Source organism: Arachis ipaensis, chromosome B2, assembly GCF_059453495.1.
Source record: "Arachis ipaensis isolate K30076 ecotype BB chromosome B2, ASM5945349v1, whole genome shotgun sequence".
In the NCBI taxonomy this organism is placed as follows: Eukaryota; Viridiplantae; Streptophyta; class Magnoliopsida; order Fabales; family Fabaceae; genus Arachis; species Arachis ipaensis.
This window is the reverse complement of record NC_142437.1, coordinates 32,330,593-32,350,414: the sequence shown is the minus strand read 5'-3', so window position 1 is coordinate 32,350,414 and position 19,822 is coordinate 32,330,593. Positions and strand designations below refer to the sequence as shown.

Below are 19,822 nucleotides of genomic sequence, written 5' to 3'. Positions count from 1 at the left end.
AATTATACTCCCTCACTTCTCTCAAAACGCACATACACACCCACTCTTCCCTGCTGAATCCTTATTTTCGAAACATACACAATCTTGTCGTGGAAAGTCGTCTTCTCCTTGTCACCGCTGAGCATCGTGCTCTGAATTGTTGTGTCCTTGGCTCCCTCATCATCGTCAGTCAAGTTCCTGTCCACACCGTCGTCATGCTCGACGTTGAGGTATAAAGTTTTCGTCTTTCGTGCTAATCCTTATCTTTCTCTTATTGCTTCGGTTTCTAATTTGTAACCTATCGAGAGTGAATGAGTGCACTTTATATCATTGTTATTAGGAACAAATCACATTAGGTTACATACATAGGTCACAGGTTTTACTTTTTTGAATTGCTGACCATATCTAATCACATGCACTCTTTCTTGCATTTTTAATTTAATCACTTTATCTTTAAATCCAATTCTATGGGGGTATGGACAATAATAGCTAAGAATCGATGGGGTTGGGATTGGGGGGGGGGGAGGTTGCATGTTCATATCTTCTTTGTAACTAGAAAAAAAAGATTAAAAAATATGGCCTCTCATTTATTTAATTAATTTTGGATTTAATTTTTCACAAAGGATAATGATGGCTGTTAACTTTAAGCATAGTTTTTTAATTAAAAATATCTGAAATGTTTACACCTGTGAGGAATAAGAATATTAATAATGGTAATTAATAATCTAAGGAATTAGATGTTGATCAATCAAATAAAGAATTAGTCAAAACTAATAATTTGTATATGCACCGTCAAATAATGTTCATTATTGTCATAGAATGTCCTATTCTCTTTATTAGTTTCCTCCTCTATATACATGTTTGCCTTTGGCCTTTGTTTTTCTAATTTATATGTAGTTAGATCATTTGGAAAAATAGGTTCTATTTATATAATTAATCTATGCACATATATATAATGTTAATTACTATCATGTGACCTAGTTATAATATGAGTAATTCTATTAGCCTAAGACACAGTAATTTTATTAATAGCCTGTACATGTATATAATGTTAATTAAAATTCACTGATTAAGTAAGGGAATATAATACAACACAAAAGGTGAAGGAGAATAAGCAGTTATTTGTTTGTTAGTTATTCTAGTAGTCTAAGATTAATTATGTTTTTTGGCATGTTACATGTGTTTATACTAGGATTTTAAGATGCCCAAGAAAGCTCGCTACACAAAAAGAACAAGAGTGCAAATACCATGTCAGCATCCTCCAATTGCACCTCATGCATCTTCACCACCCACTAACGATAACTGGCTCATTCCCTCGTCCCGCCCCCTCTCCCCTAATGGTGGTGTCTCTGCAGCGGCTCCTCTCCGACCCTTTCGTCTGCCCCAGAGCGAACCAAGACCTGAGACACAGACCGCTAACGATGTACAAATGACGGAACTGTGCATGAAGACATGGACCTGGAGGCGAACGAGGTAGATTCGTTTGACGAACACATTGACAGGATATTTGCTGCTTCTGATGCTAAAAAGTGCAAAAGACGCAAGACTACTGAGTTTTGGGATGTTGATCTTATTAGTAACAAGTGTTTAACCATATGACTTTTTAATTAATTTGCTAATGATATTGTATGTTTCTCACATGTTGGGCACAACGGATACATTAATAAGATTTTATTTTTTATAAATCCTGATGGAATAATCAAGTAAGCAAAGATGAGTGTGAGGGAGGCTATGGATCGGCCTCTTAATGGTAGCAAGATCATACTGAGGTTCAACGAGGAACTGTAAGTAATCAGAGATGGAGCCAGCCTGTTGAGTGGCATTCTTTGAGTGTTGGGTTCTGATTACAGCAAGTTTTCTATCTGTGAAAAAAGTTGGGCAAAGGTGCTAGGCAAAGACAGGGTATATGATGATTGCATAAAGGTAATGACTTTTGGCAATGTTTAATCATATCAAACCTTTCAACTTACAATTACTTACAACTTGACATTATCGTCGCAGAAGATGTTCCACTTTCATGAAGATAGCGGTGGTAGAATTAAGAAAATATTTTTGCAACAAATGGGGAGGTCCTAGAAGGATACAAGGGATAGCTTGTATGACATGCATTACAAACCAACAAGGACACCTGAGCAAAATCTTGAGAACTGTCCAGCGGGAATTCCTAAAGAGCATTGGAGGTGGTTCCTTGATTATCGCAATGATCCTGCAACAAAGGTAACCCATTTTTTAAGTAGCCCTTGTCTTTAATCCACCTAGGGTCTAGATAAATGCATATAATAACAACTAATTTTCAGTCTTAAAGATTACTTTATTGTATTCAAGCTTATTTGGAGTCATATATATTATTTTTCAAAGAAAAAGAAAAAGAACGTATATATAAATAATACACCAAAGTAAAAGAGAAATATAATAACATTTAACTATTTATGGTACACTCGTATGTGTAAGTTCTGTGTCTAACCAATCTTACTGTTGATGACATAATAGGCAAAGTGCAGGCAAAATGCAATGAATCAAAAGAAGCAACTTTATACTCACACTGGCAGTTCTAAAAGCTTGGCTAAGGCAAGAAAAAAAGAGGTAGTATAGATTTGAATTCAAGTATAGGTGCCTATCATTGTTTTGAATAATTCTCTTTTTTTAAGCAAATCATTCTTGAGTTTTCAGTTATAAGGAATTGACAAATGATGTTGACTTCCAAAAAAGTAATGCTGGAAGTATTAAAATAATTTTACTATTTAAGTATAATCAATTACTTAATCCTTGAAAAATATATGGAGCAATCATTAGATACTTAATCGATTGAGGTAAAATAAATTGGTTGGTATGTAGTTTGGGTTTATTTATAGAGTAAAACAAGAAAAAATTTATTGGAGAAAATTAAAGAAGTGAAATTTATGGTATAAACTGTATTGTCACAATCACAAAAATAAGGGAGGAGAGTTGGTAGGAGAGAAGTATGGATCCTAAAGCACAAACGACGTGATGGAACCTATATACACGAAGAAACTCAGAGGATTGGTGTAAGTACACTTAATAATTTATGTTGTAACATGTTGGGTTTAATTATTAAAATGTCTTGAGTATGCTATATTCCTAGTGTGATTGTGTATGCTTATTTACGTCTGCAGGAAAAAATATCTAAGATTGAGTAGCTGGATGAAACTATGAGAATATTGTCTGAAAATAATTCACTTGCCCAAGCTCTCGGTAAAGAGCACTCGGGTAGAGTTCTTGGCATAGGTTTTGGGCTGACACTAAGTCAACTCTTCCGTCCGAGTTCGCAGCCACCGATGGCTAGAGCTCAAACAGAAGAGGCCCAAAGGATACTGTTTGAACTACAGGTGGAGGTGACGGCCAAGAAATTTAGAAGGCAGTGGAGGATGAAGTAGTAGCAGAAAAATTGAAAAGGAAGGCAATGGAAGATGAAGTAGCAACAGAGAAAACGAAGAGGCAGACAATAGAGAGTGTGCTGGCTTATTTGATCCAACAACAAGGTGGGGAGTTGCCACCAGACATCGCTACACGGATGAATTCTTTGGATGGACATGGCGGGAAATAGAAATTAGGATATATGTGATAGATTATTTTTCAATATATGTTTTGTTTATGTTAACTATGCAGCATTAATTATTAGCCAAATACTTTACTTTTTTGGATGACTATTAAAATACTTTATTGATATTAAAATAAATATATTAATTTGTTTCGTAGTTAAATATTCATGGGTTCTTGCCTGCAATATAGAATTTTAGAGAAGAACGATAAGATTTTTAAAATAAAAAAATACTCCATAAAAAAATATCCTCAGGTTAATAAAATAAATCAAATTAAAATATTAGATTTATAAAAAAAATGGGCACTATAATTAGCGACGGTTTAAAACCTCCGCAAATAAAAATCATATAAAACATAGGGAGCAAATCACGGCGGTTTAAGAACGTCGCAAATAAAATGGTTAAATCCCTCTTAGTGATATAGCGGCAGTTTAAACTAACCGACGCAAAATAACTGATTTGCTGCGGTTATGCTAGCGGTTGCTGGAAACCGTCGCAGAATGTAATCCCCCCGCCCTTATGCGCTGCGATTACCGTTTCGCTGTCGTCATGTTGCAAATCGGCAATTAAACCGCCGCTATCCTCCGTTCGTCTTGTAGTGATAGCCTTAGATCAAAATTTTGCTAGAACTCACAATTGAGCCTCCTTTCAAGATTTCTTCAAAAGCCAAACCAAAAATACAAAATTGAATAGAAAAAAGAACTGGGTGAGAAATTTCGAATTTCTTACTACTTTGTTCAAAAAAGTTAGACTTTTTTTAGGCTTCTTACTACTTTGTTCGAGACAAATGCGTGACCACAAACAACTCATCAATCAGAGCTCCGCATTAAAAGTTATAAGCAAAAGAAGTAGATGAATAATGTTTCCAAAGGTTTCTCTTCCTCACCTGCCCTTCTCCCTTGTGCTGATTGTATTTTGTTGTTGATGAAATGAAAAGTATGGTTGAAGTGAATATGAGTGTGGGGTGTTAATGAGTAGGCCTTAGGCTCAAGTGAGGCCCAATTCACTTGTTTTAGCCTATTGGCCTGATTTTAGACCAAAATATTTAAAAGGTTTAATTACTCTGTTGGTCCCTATAGTTTCACCAAATTTTTGATTAGGTCTTTATACTTTTTTTCCTTTCAATTGGGTCCCTATACTACTTTTAATTTTGTAATCACGTCATTTTCATGTTAAAAATGATAAAATTAACATAATATTTTTACCAAAATACATGCGATCAAAGATTTAATTAAGTTTTTAATTATAAATACCTTCAATTTGCGAAGAAATATTCAGTTAACTCTAATAATTTTTATACTAGAAAGGACTTAATTACAAAATTAAAGCAGTGTAAGGACCCAATTGAAAGAAAAAAAAGTATAGGGACCTAATTAAAAATTTGGTGAAACTACAGAGACCAATAGAGTAATTAAACCTATTTAAAATTAGTATTTTAAATCGTATTTTAAATATTTTTTATTTTTGCAAATTATAATTATAATTTTTTAATTCATTAGACTCCTAATTAATTTATTAATTAACTGAAATTTATACTAAATTAATAAACATTTAAGAAGATACATAACAATTATGAGTATAAAATATTAGACAATAGATATGAAATAAAACTCATACATACTTATCACATCTCTTTTATTGAGATACAAAAAGTACCTTTTACAAGTATAAAATTGATTAATGGTATTAATGTCATAATCGTTTGATCATTATGTTAGTAATAATAGTCATAAAATTCGTCGATTACAAATTTAAAACTAAACAAATAAAATCAAATTATAACTTATTATATACAATAAAAATTGAGTTATAATTCAGCATATCATAATTAATCAAGGTTCGTTGGTTCAATACTCATTTTAGTTCCATCGGATTAACTCTCTCATTTAATTGGGTTGAAATAATTTTCAATTTAGTTATATTGATAATTTTTAATCTTTAGTATATTTGATTATTTTATTATAATAAATTTAAAAATAAAATATATTTTTTGTCTTTGAAGTATATTAAAAATTTAAAAATATCTTTAAGTTCTATTTTATTTTAATTTTGTCCAAAAAATTTTCAAATTGCATCAGATATACTTCTGACGACTAATTGTTTAAAAAATTTAGGATCAATTTAACAATAATTTTACAAAAACAACATTTAAAACAAGCAAACCAAACATAGTTATCATATATTATTACTGGATTGGTCCTAAATTTTCTAAAAATTTACCTATCAGGGATATATTTGATACAAATCAAAATTTAAAATTTTCAAAAACAAAATTAAAATAAAATAAAATTTAAAAATATTTTTAAAATTTTTGACAAACTTTAAAAACAAAAAATAGATATAAATATATAATAACTTATTTGATTTTTTTTTAATGCAAGTAACATTTTAATTAACTTTCTTACTACTTACCATCATACAACATAATGATTTCGTTTGCATGAACAAACCTCTTCTTTGTACTATTAGCATATTAATCCAATATCATCTAAATTAACTCTTCTCTTATAGTAAGTAACTATGACTCAAATAATATAATTTTTTTTCTCAAATAGAAATTTTAAATTTGAATCTCATTCCTAACTAAAAAAAAAAAAAAAACTGCAACAATGATTGCAACAAATTGAGTTGTAAACTTGCAATTGGATAAAGTGGGTTTTGTATATTAAGATCTACTAGATACTATATTGTTTGGTAAATGCATTTCATTTAATTACGTTTGTCTCTTTCTTTAATTTTGAGAGACTTAATTTGAACAGGCAACTTTGGAACATTTTGGTTTAGTACATATATAGGTTACCAAATTAAATTTTAACTAAAAAAAATTAGCTCATCAATATCATATATCAGTTTTATATTATTATTTTGTAAATAAAAAATTCCAAGTAGATTTTTCTAAAATAAAAATCATATTGAGAATATTTTAAAAAGGTATTGATGACCTTAAACATATTCAATTTTATCCTAACATTTTAACATTTTTAATTATATGTTTGGACATTAATAATATATGATTTGATAATATTGTTATCTCAGCAATTTCATTAACGGTGTTTAGTCTAAAACATATAATTAAAACATATTTAAAATGATAAAAATAAAATTACAACAAATTAAATATTAGAGATATTTTTAATTTGTTTTAAAAAATTTAAGGATAAAAACATATTAAAAAGGTAATATTATTTACTTTTCTATACTTGCTTTGTGAAAGAGAAAACAGAACAGGGGCATGAACAAATAAAGGAACAAGGTCCGATTAATAATTGAGGGGAAGGTTACAAAATATGAGCAATTATATGGTAGGTACCTCAATAAGTCAATATAGGTTTTGAAAGATGGATTCTAGCTATGATGATCCATTTTGTCCCAAAAACAAAAAATGTTTTCTTAAATATTGTAAATTCTAGAATACATATGATGGGAGAATATATTGATAATATATTCATATAAAATTACATAAAATTTCATAGAAAACATCATGATTTTGAGAACCGATTTGGTTAATCGAAAATCAACAATAAGATCGATTTGGTTCAAAATAAAAAATTGCTATAAAAAATCAGCTAAAAAACTAAAAAATTGATTAAAAAACTGGTTAATTCCTCAAATTAGTACGATTTTTTAGATTTAAAATAATAAAAAAATTTAACTTCTAACTCTATTAATTCGATCACCAATTTAATATTCAAAAGCTTAAAAAATTATACAATTTTATTTATTTATTTGCACGCGATTTGGCATTGCTCTTTGGTATTGAGAATTGAGAAAAGGGTCAAAAAGTTCCTAATGTGACGGCCTTCTGCTATGGTGCGAGGGAATAAATTAAAGTTAAATAAGCTCCCCATACCCTTTCTTATTCTTATTCTTATATCTCGGTTAAAAATCGGTGTATTTGATTAGATATTTAAATAGATTAACTTTAGAATTGGAATCAGATATGAAGGTGATATGACCAGTAAGCATCGGTTACAAGTTATAGCTCAGTAATGTCTGAAATTCGATCATAACCGACGATTTCATAATGACCATAAACAACCATTAATCAATAACGTCAGATTTACAATTAATCCTCCTCTTGGGCGTTACAACCTAAGGAAAACGGCCGACTATTTTTCACTAATATAAAGCAGACAAGGAAAGCTAACAAAGGTATGAGATATCTTTCCAAAAACAAGATATATTATCCACTTTATACTAACTTGAGCGTCGGAGTGCCTTTGCAGGTATCCACCCTCGCCGTTCATCCATCGCCGACGTATATTTTGATCTACTCTGGAAGTTCACCGACCTTGTCAGGGGACGAGCTATATCTCGGAGTAATCAGGCAAGAACATTTGGCGCCCACCGTGGGGCTGAACAACTTTGAAATATCATTCACAAAGGTCCCAAAACACCCTTAAAATACATTCATGGCTGATGCTCCTCCTCCTACCCCATCCGAGCTCCTACGGATGGTGACCGAACTTCAACAAGCAAATCAACAAATGGCGGAGGAAAATCGAAGAATGCAAGATCAACTTGCGCAATTAGTTAATGCTCGGCTAGAGCACAACAATGATCATCATAACCGAGAGGAAAATCATGAGCGTCAATCAATGCCGACCCATGTTTCTGAAACACCTCAGCGTGAGGAAGAAGATGCCCAACCAGAAGTTGAGGAAGAGGAGCACGACAACTCTGCTGGCCCATTCACGGCCGACATAATGAATTTTCAACTCCCCAGACAGTTCACCCTGCCAACGACCTTAACCCCATATGATGGGTTAGGAGACCCGAAGCAGCATATTAAAAAATTCCGATCTATTATGATCGTTAACGGTGCATCCGACCCTATTTTATGTCGTTATTTTCCGTCCTTTTTTAGATGGTCCTGCACTTGACTAGTTTTGCTCTTTGCCTGCAGATTCAATATCGCATTTCCAGGAATTGGCCAAACAATTCGAAGATCACTTTGCAGCATCAGCAATATACCTGCATGATTCCGACTACCTGACGACCATTAAACAAGGCCCACAAGAAAGCCTGAAGGATTATATTACTCGTTTTACAAAGGTCGCCATGAGAATCTCCGATCTTCATCCTGAAGTCCACCTCCACGCTATTAAAAGCGGCCTTCGTCCCGGCAAATTCCAGGAGACCATTGCTGTGACTAAACCGAAAACCCTGGCAGAATTTTGTGAAAAAGCCAAGGGACAGATAGATGTCGAAGAACTTCGACAAGCCCGAAAGGCAGAGAAGTCAGCTATTATCAAAGACGATGACAAACCCCGGGATAGCAAGAAACCTTTTAAGCCCGTTCCCCGTTACGAGTCATACACACAGTTCAACACGAAGAGGGATGACATTATCAAAAAAATACTCAACTCCAAATTAATCAAGCCTCCTCGTAAAGCTGGCACTTACCCATAATCCAAAACTGTCGATAAATCCAAATATTGCACCTTTCATCAGAAACACGGGCACACCACCGATGAATGTGTAATTGCTAAGGATCTCCTCGAACGCCTCGCAAGACAAGGTCACCTCGACAAATTTATTGCAGGGCACATGCAAAAGAAAATAACCTCGGCTTCCGACCCATCAGCAGCAACCCCATCATCAAAGGAGAAAGATAAAGCACCAGCCCAACCCAGAGGAATTATAAATTGTATTTCGGGAGGATATGCTGGAGGTGGAAATACAAGCTCGGCCCGAAAAAGAGCCTATAGGGCCATGTTGGCAGTAACAGATGCCCCTAAAGCTCCTCAGCCGATTCAGGACGTCCCAGAAGTGACTTTCCGTTCAACCGACTTTAATCGTACAGATGCTAATTATGACGATCCAGTGGTAATTTCCGTTCAGTTGGGGGACCTAATAGTTCGCAAGGTGCTTCTCGATCCTGGAAGTAGTGCCGATGTGTTATTTTTTACCACCTTTGAAAAGATGAAACTAAGCAGCAACATTTTGCAACCATACCATGGAAACTTGGTCGGATTTTCAGGGGAGCGAGTCCCTGTTTTGGGTTCCGTGTGGTTACAAACCACACTCGGTGAGCAACCATTATTTAAGACACAAGACATTCAATATCTTGTTGTCGACTGCTTTAGTCCGTATAATCTTATCTTAGGTAGACCATTTTTAAATAGATTTGCAGCAATTATGTCTACAGTTCACCTTTGTGTTAAGTTTCCTGTACAGGGTAATACAGTGGCCACCATATACGGTGACCTCCATGAAGCTCGGCAATGCTATAACATAAGCTTGAAGCCCATCAAAAAGAGTCACATGGCGCAGGTCAACTCCATACAACCAGACCAGCCGAGATTGACAGAAATAGATCCACGAGCCGACTTTGAAGATCGGCCTATGCCAAATGAGGACTTAATGAAGGTCCCCCTAACTGAGGATCCCATGAAATTCACTTTTGTAGTAACGACGATCAATACTGAGGAAAAAGACTCCCTCATACGGTTCTTACGTGAGAATGCCGACTTATTTGCTTGGACTCCTGCCGATATGCCCGGAATAGATCCATCCGTCATTATGCACAAATTGGCAATTAATCCAGAAGCTTGGCCAATCTCACAAAAGAAAAGAAATCTCGGCGCCGAGAAACGCCTTGCATCCCTTGCGGAGGTCAAAAAGCTCATTACTGCTAACTTCATCCGAAAAATCAGGTTCACAACATGGCTCGCCAACGTTGTTATGGTAAAAAATAGTAACGGTAAGTGGCGCATGTGCGTCGATTTCACTGACTTAAATAAGGCACGCCCTAAAGATGCTTATCCTTTACCTTGCATTGACACTTTAGTTGACAATTCTTGCGGTTATGGTTCATTAAGTTTTATGGACGCATATTCTGGCTATAACCAGATCCTCATGCATCCATCTGACCAAGAGAAAACTGCCTTCATAACTGAATATGGTAATTATTGCTATAATGTTATGCCTTTTGGTTTAAAGAATGCATGTGCGACATATCAGCGATTAATGAATAAGATCTTCGAGAACCAAATAGGTCGGAACATCGAAGTTTATGTGGATGACATGGTCGCCAAAACCATGGTCGGCAGCTCTCATATCAACGACCTAGCCGAAATTTTTGGGCAAATCCGACGATATAATATGAGACTGAATCCTGAAAAGTGCGCTTTTGGGGTTCGCGGAGGAAAATTCCTCGGATTCATCCTCACCAGCTGAGGAATAGAAGCAAATCCCGAAAAATGTCAGGCAATACTTGATATGAAAAATCCAAGAACAGTAAAAGAGGTTCAGAGACTAACGGGACGGCTCGCGGCTTTATCAAGATTTCTACCCTGTTTGGCATTAAAATCTTTTAACTTTTTCCAATGTTTAAAGAAGAACACAAAACGTTTTGAATGGACTGAAAGTTGTGAAACTGCATTTCAAAATCTAAAATAATTCCTTTCAAAACCACCTGTTTTACAAAAACCAAAGATCAATGAGCCATTATACATATACTTGTCTATTACTGATGTGGCAATCAGTTCTGTCCTTGTAACAGAAACAGAGATAGGTCAACAGCCGATATATTTTGTGAGCAAGTCACTGCAAGGCGCCGAGCTTCGATACCCTAGATTGGAAAAGCTCGCACTGGCCTTGGTCTTCTCGTCGAGACGACTTCGACCTTACTTCCAGGGCCACACTATCATCGTCAGAACTGAGCAGCCTCTCTGACAAGTCCTCTCAAAACCAGAATTAGCAGGCAGACTTATCAAATGGGCCATTGAACTGTCAAAATTTGATATTCAATACCAACCAAGAGGATCCGTCAAGTCCCAATACTTAGCCGATTTTGTGGCGGAGCTCACCCAGCCATGTCTGGACGACGAAAGCTCAGATTGGACCTTGTTTGTGGATGGAGCTTCAAACCCCCAAGGGTCGGGGGCGGGAATATTGTTAGAAAGTCCGGACGGCATTATACTCGAGCATTCTCTCAGTTTCTCCTTTAAAGCAAGCAATAACCAGGCTGAATACGAAGCCCTAGTCGCTGGGCTCAGGTTAGCCGTTGATTTGCATATTACCAGCTTAAAGGTCTATTGTGATTCTTTGTTAATAGTCGAACAAGTGAATCAAGTCTTTCAAACTAAAGACCAAGTTTTGTTGAAATATTTAGAAATTGTTCAGCAATTGGTAAATTGTTTTCAAAAAATAGAAATTTGCCACATTCTAAGAGACCAATATCATAGGGCTGACATTCTATCAAAATTAGCCACTACACAATCACACACAGCAACATTACTGCAGTCGACTTTAGACAAGCCGAGTATATATATCATTAGCACCTTAAACTCTTTTAATGAGACAAGTTGGCAATTACCTTACATACAGTACCTAAAGGAAGGCTCTCTTCCGAAAGAGATCTCAGATAAGAAAAGATTCCGACGACAAGCTTCTTTCTTCTCATTAATGAATAACGTTCTATATAGGCGGGGATACTCCCGACCACTTTTGAAATGTTTGGACAGGAATGAGGCCGATCTTGTGTTAGCCGAGGCGCATGAAGGAATATGCGGGATACACTCGGGGGCAAGGAGCCTACCACAGAAAATACTTCGAGCTGGCTTTTACTGGCCGAGTCTGTGGGAGGATAGCAGAAAGAAGGTCAGAACTTGTGATCAATGTCAAAAACACGCACCGATCATTAACATTCCAGCCGAGCATCTTCACCAGTCTGCAGTAAGTTGGCCATTTAACCAGTGGGGGATTGACATCCTCGGCCCGTTTCCCACTGCGCCTGGGCAGATGAAGTATTTGGTAGTTGCTATTGATTACTTCAGCAAGTGGATTGAAGCACAACCCCTGGCGATAATCACATCCTCCCAGATGATATCCTTTGTTTAGAAATACATCATATGCCGATATGGAATTCCTCGACATATTGTCACAGACAATGGTCGGCAGTTTACCGATCATAATTTTAAAGATTTTTTGTAGAAACTGAGAATAAACCAGCACTTCTCATCTGTGGAACACCCACAATCTAACGGCTTAGCTGAAGCCACTAATAAGGTCATCTTACACGCTTTAAGGAAAAAGCTCGACAACGCCAAGGGGCTCTGGGCCGAGTTAATTCCAGAAGTATTATGGTCATACAACACTACAGTGCATACATCAACTAAAGAGACCCCATTCCGCTTGGTATATGGATCCGAGGCTATGATTCCCCTGGAGGTTTCACAACAATCCTTACAAACGCTAGCAGAGAACCATGATCAAGCTCGCCAAGCAGAGCTCGACTTAATAGAAGAAATCAGGAATACAGCAGCCATTCGCCACCGAGCTCTACAACAACAACTCGGACGAAGACATGCCAAACGCGTTCAACCAAGATCCTTCAACATTGGAGATCTAGTGTTAAGAAAAACTGAAGAAGCTCGCCGACCATCTTTGATACGGAAATAAAAGATAAATAAGAAAATAAGGATTCAAACTGAATAAAAGATACATTGAAATTAAAATAGAAACAAAAAGGATAAGTTGAAATTGAGTACAAAGAGAATCACTCTACTTTCTACCCAATTTCTTGACGCAACAAGAAAGGGACTCCTCAACCTAACTTGTCAACGCCATAATTTGGGAATTGAACCGAAGGGACTCCTCAACCTTCTACCCAATTCCCCGATGCAACAAGAGAGGGACTCCTCAACCTCACTTGTCCACACCATGGTTTCATCACGAAACCAAAAAGGGGTTTTGAAACTTCTAAAAATTCTATACTATGACTACAATAGCTAAGGAGGTATTTATAACCTCTTATTAGGTTAAAACAAAGAAAACCCTAAAGCCCATAAACATAAGGCCCAATCTAGTAATTAAATAAACAAAATAAAAATACATTAAATAAAATATTCTAAAAATATAAACTAAAATATCTTCTAAATAACTCTTGAACTCTTCATATCACGAACATTTGAAGCACGTATCATTCTCCTCCTCTTCAAAAAGATTCATCCTCGAATCTTGTAGGTGGAAAAAAAAGCAATATATGAAAATGACAATAATAATAAAGAAGATAATTTCTTTTTTTTTTTTGGTTTTTTTTTCTTCTTTTTTTGTTTTTTTTTTTCACTTTATGCTTCTTTTTTTTTTTACAATAATGAAACGCAAACGAAAACAAGAACACAAGAACAAAAAGAAAGATGCGACAACACTGGACTCTTTTTTTTATGATAAAAGAAGAACAAATATAGATTAATAAGAATTAATCTAATACCTGAGCTCTGATACCAAATGATACGGAAATAAAAGATAAATAAGAAAATAAGGATTCAAACTGAATAAAAAGATACATTGAAATTAAAATAGAAACAAAAAGATAAGTTGAAATTGAGTACAAAGAGAATCACTCTACTTTCTACCCAATTTCTTGACGCAACAAGAAAGGGACTCCTCAACCTAACTTGTCAACGCCATAGTTTGGGAATTGAATTGAAGGGACTCCTCAACCTTCTACTCAATTCCCCGATGCAACAAGAGAGGGACTCCTCAACCTCAATTGTCCACACCATGGTTTCATCACGAAACCAAAAAGGGGTTTTGAAACCTCTAAAAAATTCTATTCTACGACTACAATAGCTAAGGAGGTATTTATAACCTCTTATTAGGTTAAAACAAAGAAAACCCTAAAGCCCATAAACATAAGGCCCAATCTAGTAATTAAATAAACAAAATCAAAATACATTAAATAAAATATTCTAAAAATGTAAACTAAAATATCTTCTAAATAACTCTTGAACTCTTCATATCACGAACATTTGAAGCACGTATCATTCTCCTCCTCTTCAAAAAGATTCGTCCTCGAATCTTGTAGGTGGAAAAAAAACAATATATGAAAAGGACAATAATTATAAAGAAGATAATTTCTTTTTTTTTTTTGGTTTTTTTTTCTTCTTTTTTTTGTTTTTTTTTTTCACTTTATGCTTCTTTTTTTTTACAATAATGAAACGCAAACGAAAACAAGAACACAAGAACAAAAAGAAAGACGCGACAACACTGGACTCTTTTTTTTATGATAAAAGAAGAACAAATATAGATTAATAAGAATTAATCTAATACCTGAGCTCTGATACCAAATGATACGGAAATAAAAGATAAATAAGAAAATAAGGATTCAAACTGAATAAAAAGATACATTGAAATTAAAATAGAAATAAAAAGATAAGTTGAAATTGAGTACAAAGAGAATCACTCTACTTTCTACCCAATTTCTTGATGCAACAAGAAAGAGACTCCTTAACCTAACTTGTCAACGCCATAGTTTGGGAATTGAATTGAAGGGACTCCTCAACCTTCTACTCAATTCCCCGATGCAACAAGAGAGGGACACCTCAACCTCAATTGTCCACACCATGGTTTCATCACGAAACCAAAAAGGGGTTTTGAAACCTCTAAAAATTCTATTCTACGACTACAATAGCTAAGGAGGTATTTATAACCTCTTATTAGGTTAAAACAAAGAAAACCCTAAAGCCCATAAACATAAGGCCCAATCTAGTAATTAAATAAACAAAATAAAAATACATTAAATAAAATATTCTAAAAATATAAACTAAAATATCTTCTAAATAACTCTTGAACTCTTCATATCACGAACATTTGAAGCACGTATCAATCTTCCCATGGAAAGCTTGCAGCAACATGGGATGGACCCTACCGCATATTCGAAGTCCTAGGGAGAGGAGCTTACAGACTAGAACGCTTGGATGGTACTAAGATCCCAAGTACATGGAATGTCAATTCTTTAAAGCAATATTACAGCTAAGGCACAGCAGAATGCTAGTACTCTTTTTCCTCACTTGAGATTTTTCCCAAAAGGGTTTTGCTCAAGGAGGTTTTAACGAGGCTAGCTTACCAAGATTAAGTTGTTAAGGTACTACTTTGAATAAAATTCAATTACATTTACGACGTTTGTTAGCATGATCTTTTTAAACTAACCTTAATTTCAATTTGCTAAAAAACACAATGAGGAAAATTGTATTCAAATTATAAACTCCTCCTCTTAATAGACAAAACAGATAAATATGCAAAGCAATACAGTTCACAAGTCCCTTTCACGGGCATCAGACAGCGTAATTAGGGTCATACAAAACCTACTTACACACAACCGTCAAACAAAATAACACAGTCATGGGCCATGATTCCCAAAACAAAAGCAAAAACAACTAAAAATTACACAAAGCAAACTAGTTAACTAAGTTATCACCGCCTTCTTCAATCACCTCTTCATCATCTACAAGCTGACCATCTCGAACCACTTTACTCGGGTCCATAGATGCAAAGTCACCATCAGGCATGAGAAACTTCGCCTGAGTCACAGCACATTCGAAGCCTTCAGCAAAGGCATCAAGTATATCACCCTCTCTACCTGCCTCAAACTCCTTCATTTGTACAGTCAGATCAATAACTCGTTTATTTATGTTTTCAAGCTCAGTTTCTTTCTTTTTCAAAAGCTCGGCAGCCTTTTCACGACTTTCTTTCTCAACCTTCAATTCCTTTTCCAAATCCGCAACATTCTTCTTTAGTTCAGTTAGGACTACTTCTTTTGAAGTCAGTTGTTCTTTCAAAACAGCATGCTGTTCAATCTCGGTAACAATTTTCTTATGCTTCTTCTCTTGACTTCGGCCGATACAAGCCAAATGAAAATCCAACACCTGAAAATTATAAACTTAATAGTATAAAATATACGATACAAATATTTGAATTGAGACGGTTCAGTAGAAAAGTTAACCTGAAGAAACTGATCTACTCCCACATCCCTAGCCTCTTCAACCCGAGCTATGTCTGAAAAGCTTTGGGCAACCTCGTCTGCAACAACATTAAAAGGAAACCCCCAATCCCAAACAGACGAGCCATCTCCCTCATTGTCAAAAGCATGGAGCTTATCCTGTTTTGCACTAAAACCAGATAGGTCTTCAAGTTGAATCACACCTTCTTTGTCCTGTTCCCCAGCAGTAACAGTAACCTCAGTTTTTCTTTTCTTAAAAACTATCCCTTTCTTCCTAGGAGGGGGCTGGTCAACTTCACCCCCAACATCCATTTTTTCAGCATTCGAAGATGAACCTTCAAAATTTTTGGATTTAAACCGGGCCCTAAGGGTAGAAGCTGACACTCCCAGAAATTTCCTAGCTGCCACACAGATAACAAATAATAATTAGAGAAAATATCATTCAATCAAAAACTACTCAAAACAACATATAATCCAATGACCTTACCAAAGTAGTCCATCACAGCCGACCTGTCATCTTCCCAAGGAAGCAACTCAGACACAGACATCAGTCCCCCCTTAGATACCATTTCAATCAGAAAAGATATAATACACTCATTCCGGCTAGTTATCAGTTCAGGACCTAAAATATGTTGCGGTTGGCAACACCAATACAAGGGAAATTTCTCCCCAAGGTGCTCATCCAGATAAAACGGGAAATCCTCATCCACTGACTTAACTTTCAAAAATATTTCCTTGAAATCTTTGAAGGAAGACTTATATAATTTGAAAACAGAAAAACCTGGTGTGCTGTTTAAATTTACCCACAATCCCTTCCATACCCCTTTGGCTTGGAATAAGGAAAAGAAAAGCTCCAGCCTTGGTTCGATTTCCAGAAAATCCATCAAAATTTGGAAGCATTTTATGAACGCCCAGCCATTGGGATGAACCTGTGTTGGGACGCAGTTCATTTGTTTCAAAACGTCACACTCAAACTGACTAAAGGGAAGTCGGACTCTTAATTCTTCTAAGACACAACTCTACATAAAGAAGTTTTCGAAATCCTTTTTTCTGTGAAAAACACGATCAGAGCGAATGCATGGCAGTAATTCCAAGCGAAACCCAGGTTTCACTATTCTAGCTATATTAACTTGATTAACACTATCCCTATCCGCAAACAACGAAGCCCTTATTTTGACATCCTCATCAACCCAGTCGTATGATTCGTCATCTTCAATCTTAGGTAATGATTTCACCTTTTTCTCACTCATTGTTTTCAATAGACTTAGAAGAATAGAAGAAAAGATAATTTAGCAGAAAGGGAAATGTCACTAACCTCTAGTACTCATAGTGTTTAAAAGATTCTGAATAAACACCTCCAATGTATTGCAGGAAGAAAAATGTAAACCGTTTAGTTGCTTAACTTCTTCAATTTATGATGAATATCAAAAACAATTAAATGAAGCACACTTTCAATGGTTAAAATCAAGTCTTGGAACTTGCACCTATCTAGAAGCAGTAATAATTAAATTTCTACACGTATCGAGACGTGGATAATAATTACAGTGACCAGTCTTTTCAGTTACTAGAGGTAACTTTGAAAGAGATATGCTGATCTGGGGGCACAGGGCACCGAGCTATAACTCGCCTATCAATAAAAGCTCAACCTATCTCTTTAAAGTCAGGTCAAGTTTGGGGGTTGTGATATGACCAGTAAGCATCGGTTACAAGTTATAGCTCGGTAACGTCTGAAATTCGATCATAACCGACGATTTCATAATGACCATAAACAACCATTAATCAATAACGTCGGATTTACAATTAATCCTCCTCTTGGGCGTTACAACCTAAGGAAAACGGCCGACCATTTTTCACTAATATAAAGCAGACAAGGAAAGCTAACAAAGGTATGAGATATCTTTCCAAAAACAAGATATACTATCCACTTTATACTAACTTGAGCGTCGGAGTGCTTTTGCAGGTACCCACCCTCGCCGTTCATCCATCGCCAACGTATATTTTGATCTACTCTAAAAGTTCACCGACCTTGTCAGAGAACGAGCTATATCTCGGAGTAATCAGGCAAGAACAGGAAGGCATAGCGCGCGTTTGAATGTGGCTGTATATGAAGTTTGAACTCAAATTTTCCTGGCTCATGAAGAGGGTGAAATGCTACTATTTAATTAAGATTCATGGTGGACGACAACTATTTTCTAGGAACTAAGTTCAAGGACTTCCAAATAACAAGATATAAGTTGTGTATTATGTGTTTGACATGATAACTTAAATATAAATTTTTATGACACATAGTTGATACTTAATGAAAAAATTAACAACTAACATTAAAAAGAGAATTTTTAAATTTTATTAAATTAAAATCAAAATTAAAAATAAAAAATTTTAATAGGAACTAAAACAAAAATGAGTATTTTATGAGAACAAAAAACTTATTTAAGCCGAATAATTTTATGATACAGTAGTAATGGCTACTAGTGTTGTTGCTATTAGAATTTAGAAGTCACCATTTTCCATCACATTAATTTGAAACAATATCGGAAGTTGAGTGTAATTAGCTTCACTTCAAGAATAAGTTATTGAGATTCGTTGTCTATCTTATTTTTGAATCAGGGATTGATCCGTCTATCTCAATTCTCACCACATGTGAATATTTTATGATTACATGTGTAAATTAATATGTCATGCCAGTAACTAACCTTAGTGAATAATAGAAAATTCTGATCAAGGACCGTGTTATTTGATAAAAATAAATTTTAAAGATCGTATTGTGTACTAAATTACTTTGGAAATTAAAGTATATACTTTCAAAAATCTCAAGTAATAATTTGAATAAGAGAAAGTCTAGAGGGCCAGTAACTTTTGTATTTTTTGGCTATCATTTAATCATCAAAATAAAAGTGAGTGATCTTCTACTATTAGATGTAATTTCACACCATTAAAAACACTATTGATCACTAAAATTATTGACCTCTAACATTTCTCTTTAAATAATCACTCATTATTATATAATGCAATAGTGATTTATTTAATCTATTAGTTTTTATAATTTTACTAAATTTATAATTAATTTTTTTCTAATTAAATTTTATATTATTTTTAATTTTATAATTATTTTTTTATTAAAAATATTAAAATTAACGGAATATTTTTTTAAAAAATATATAATCATAAATTTAATTAGATTTTTAATTATAAAAATATTCTGTTAATTTTAATATTTTTTATACAAATAAGTATTTAACTGTAAAATTAAAAATATTATAAAAAATTAATTAAAATATATATATATTTTATAAAATTATAAAAACTAATAGAACAATTAAATCTATAATAATACTAGACGAACAAAATTTTTTTCAACCAAATTTTTAACTAACTCTTCTTATCTCTAAACTTTTTCCTCGTCTTTTCTCATTTTTTTTCCTATTCTATTTTTTCCAATAACTCTGTCTCCCTGTGTTTTGTATTTTGTTATTTATAAAAAATTCTATATTAGTTTTAAAAATAATTCTGTTATTTAAAAAATAATAATATTTTAAAACTTAAAGCACTTATT

General features: G+C 34.5%; 2 protein-coding genes across 2 annotated transcripts; one reads left to right on the top strand and one right to left on the bottom strand.

Annotated features, from left to right (window-relative positions):
- The first annotated feature begins 9,089 nt into the window (after window positions 1-9,089).
- LOC107627125 (uncharacterized) lies at window positions 9,090-10,721 on the top strand. Its single transcript, XM_016329985.1, has one exon. The coding sequence runs from the start codon at window positions 9,090-9,092 to the stop codon at window positions 10,719-10,721; it is 1,632 nt and encodes a 543-aa protein (XP_016185471.1).
- Window positions 10,722-15,727: 5,006 nt separating this feature from the next.
- On the bottom strand, window positions 15,728-16,581 carry LOC148573507 (uncharacterized). Its single transcript, XM_088504441.1, has 2 exons — window positions 16,273-16,581; window positions 15,728-16,195 (listed from the first exon to the last, which is right to left on the bottom strand). Exons 1-2 carry the CDS (start codon window positions 16,579-16,581, stop codon window positions 15,728-15,730), a joined length of 777 nt encoding a protein of 258 aa, XP_088360567.1.
- Window positions 16,582-19,822: the final 3,241 nt, after the last annotated feature.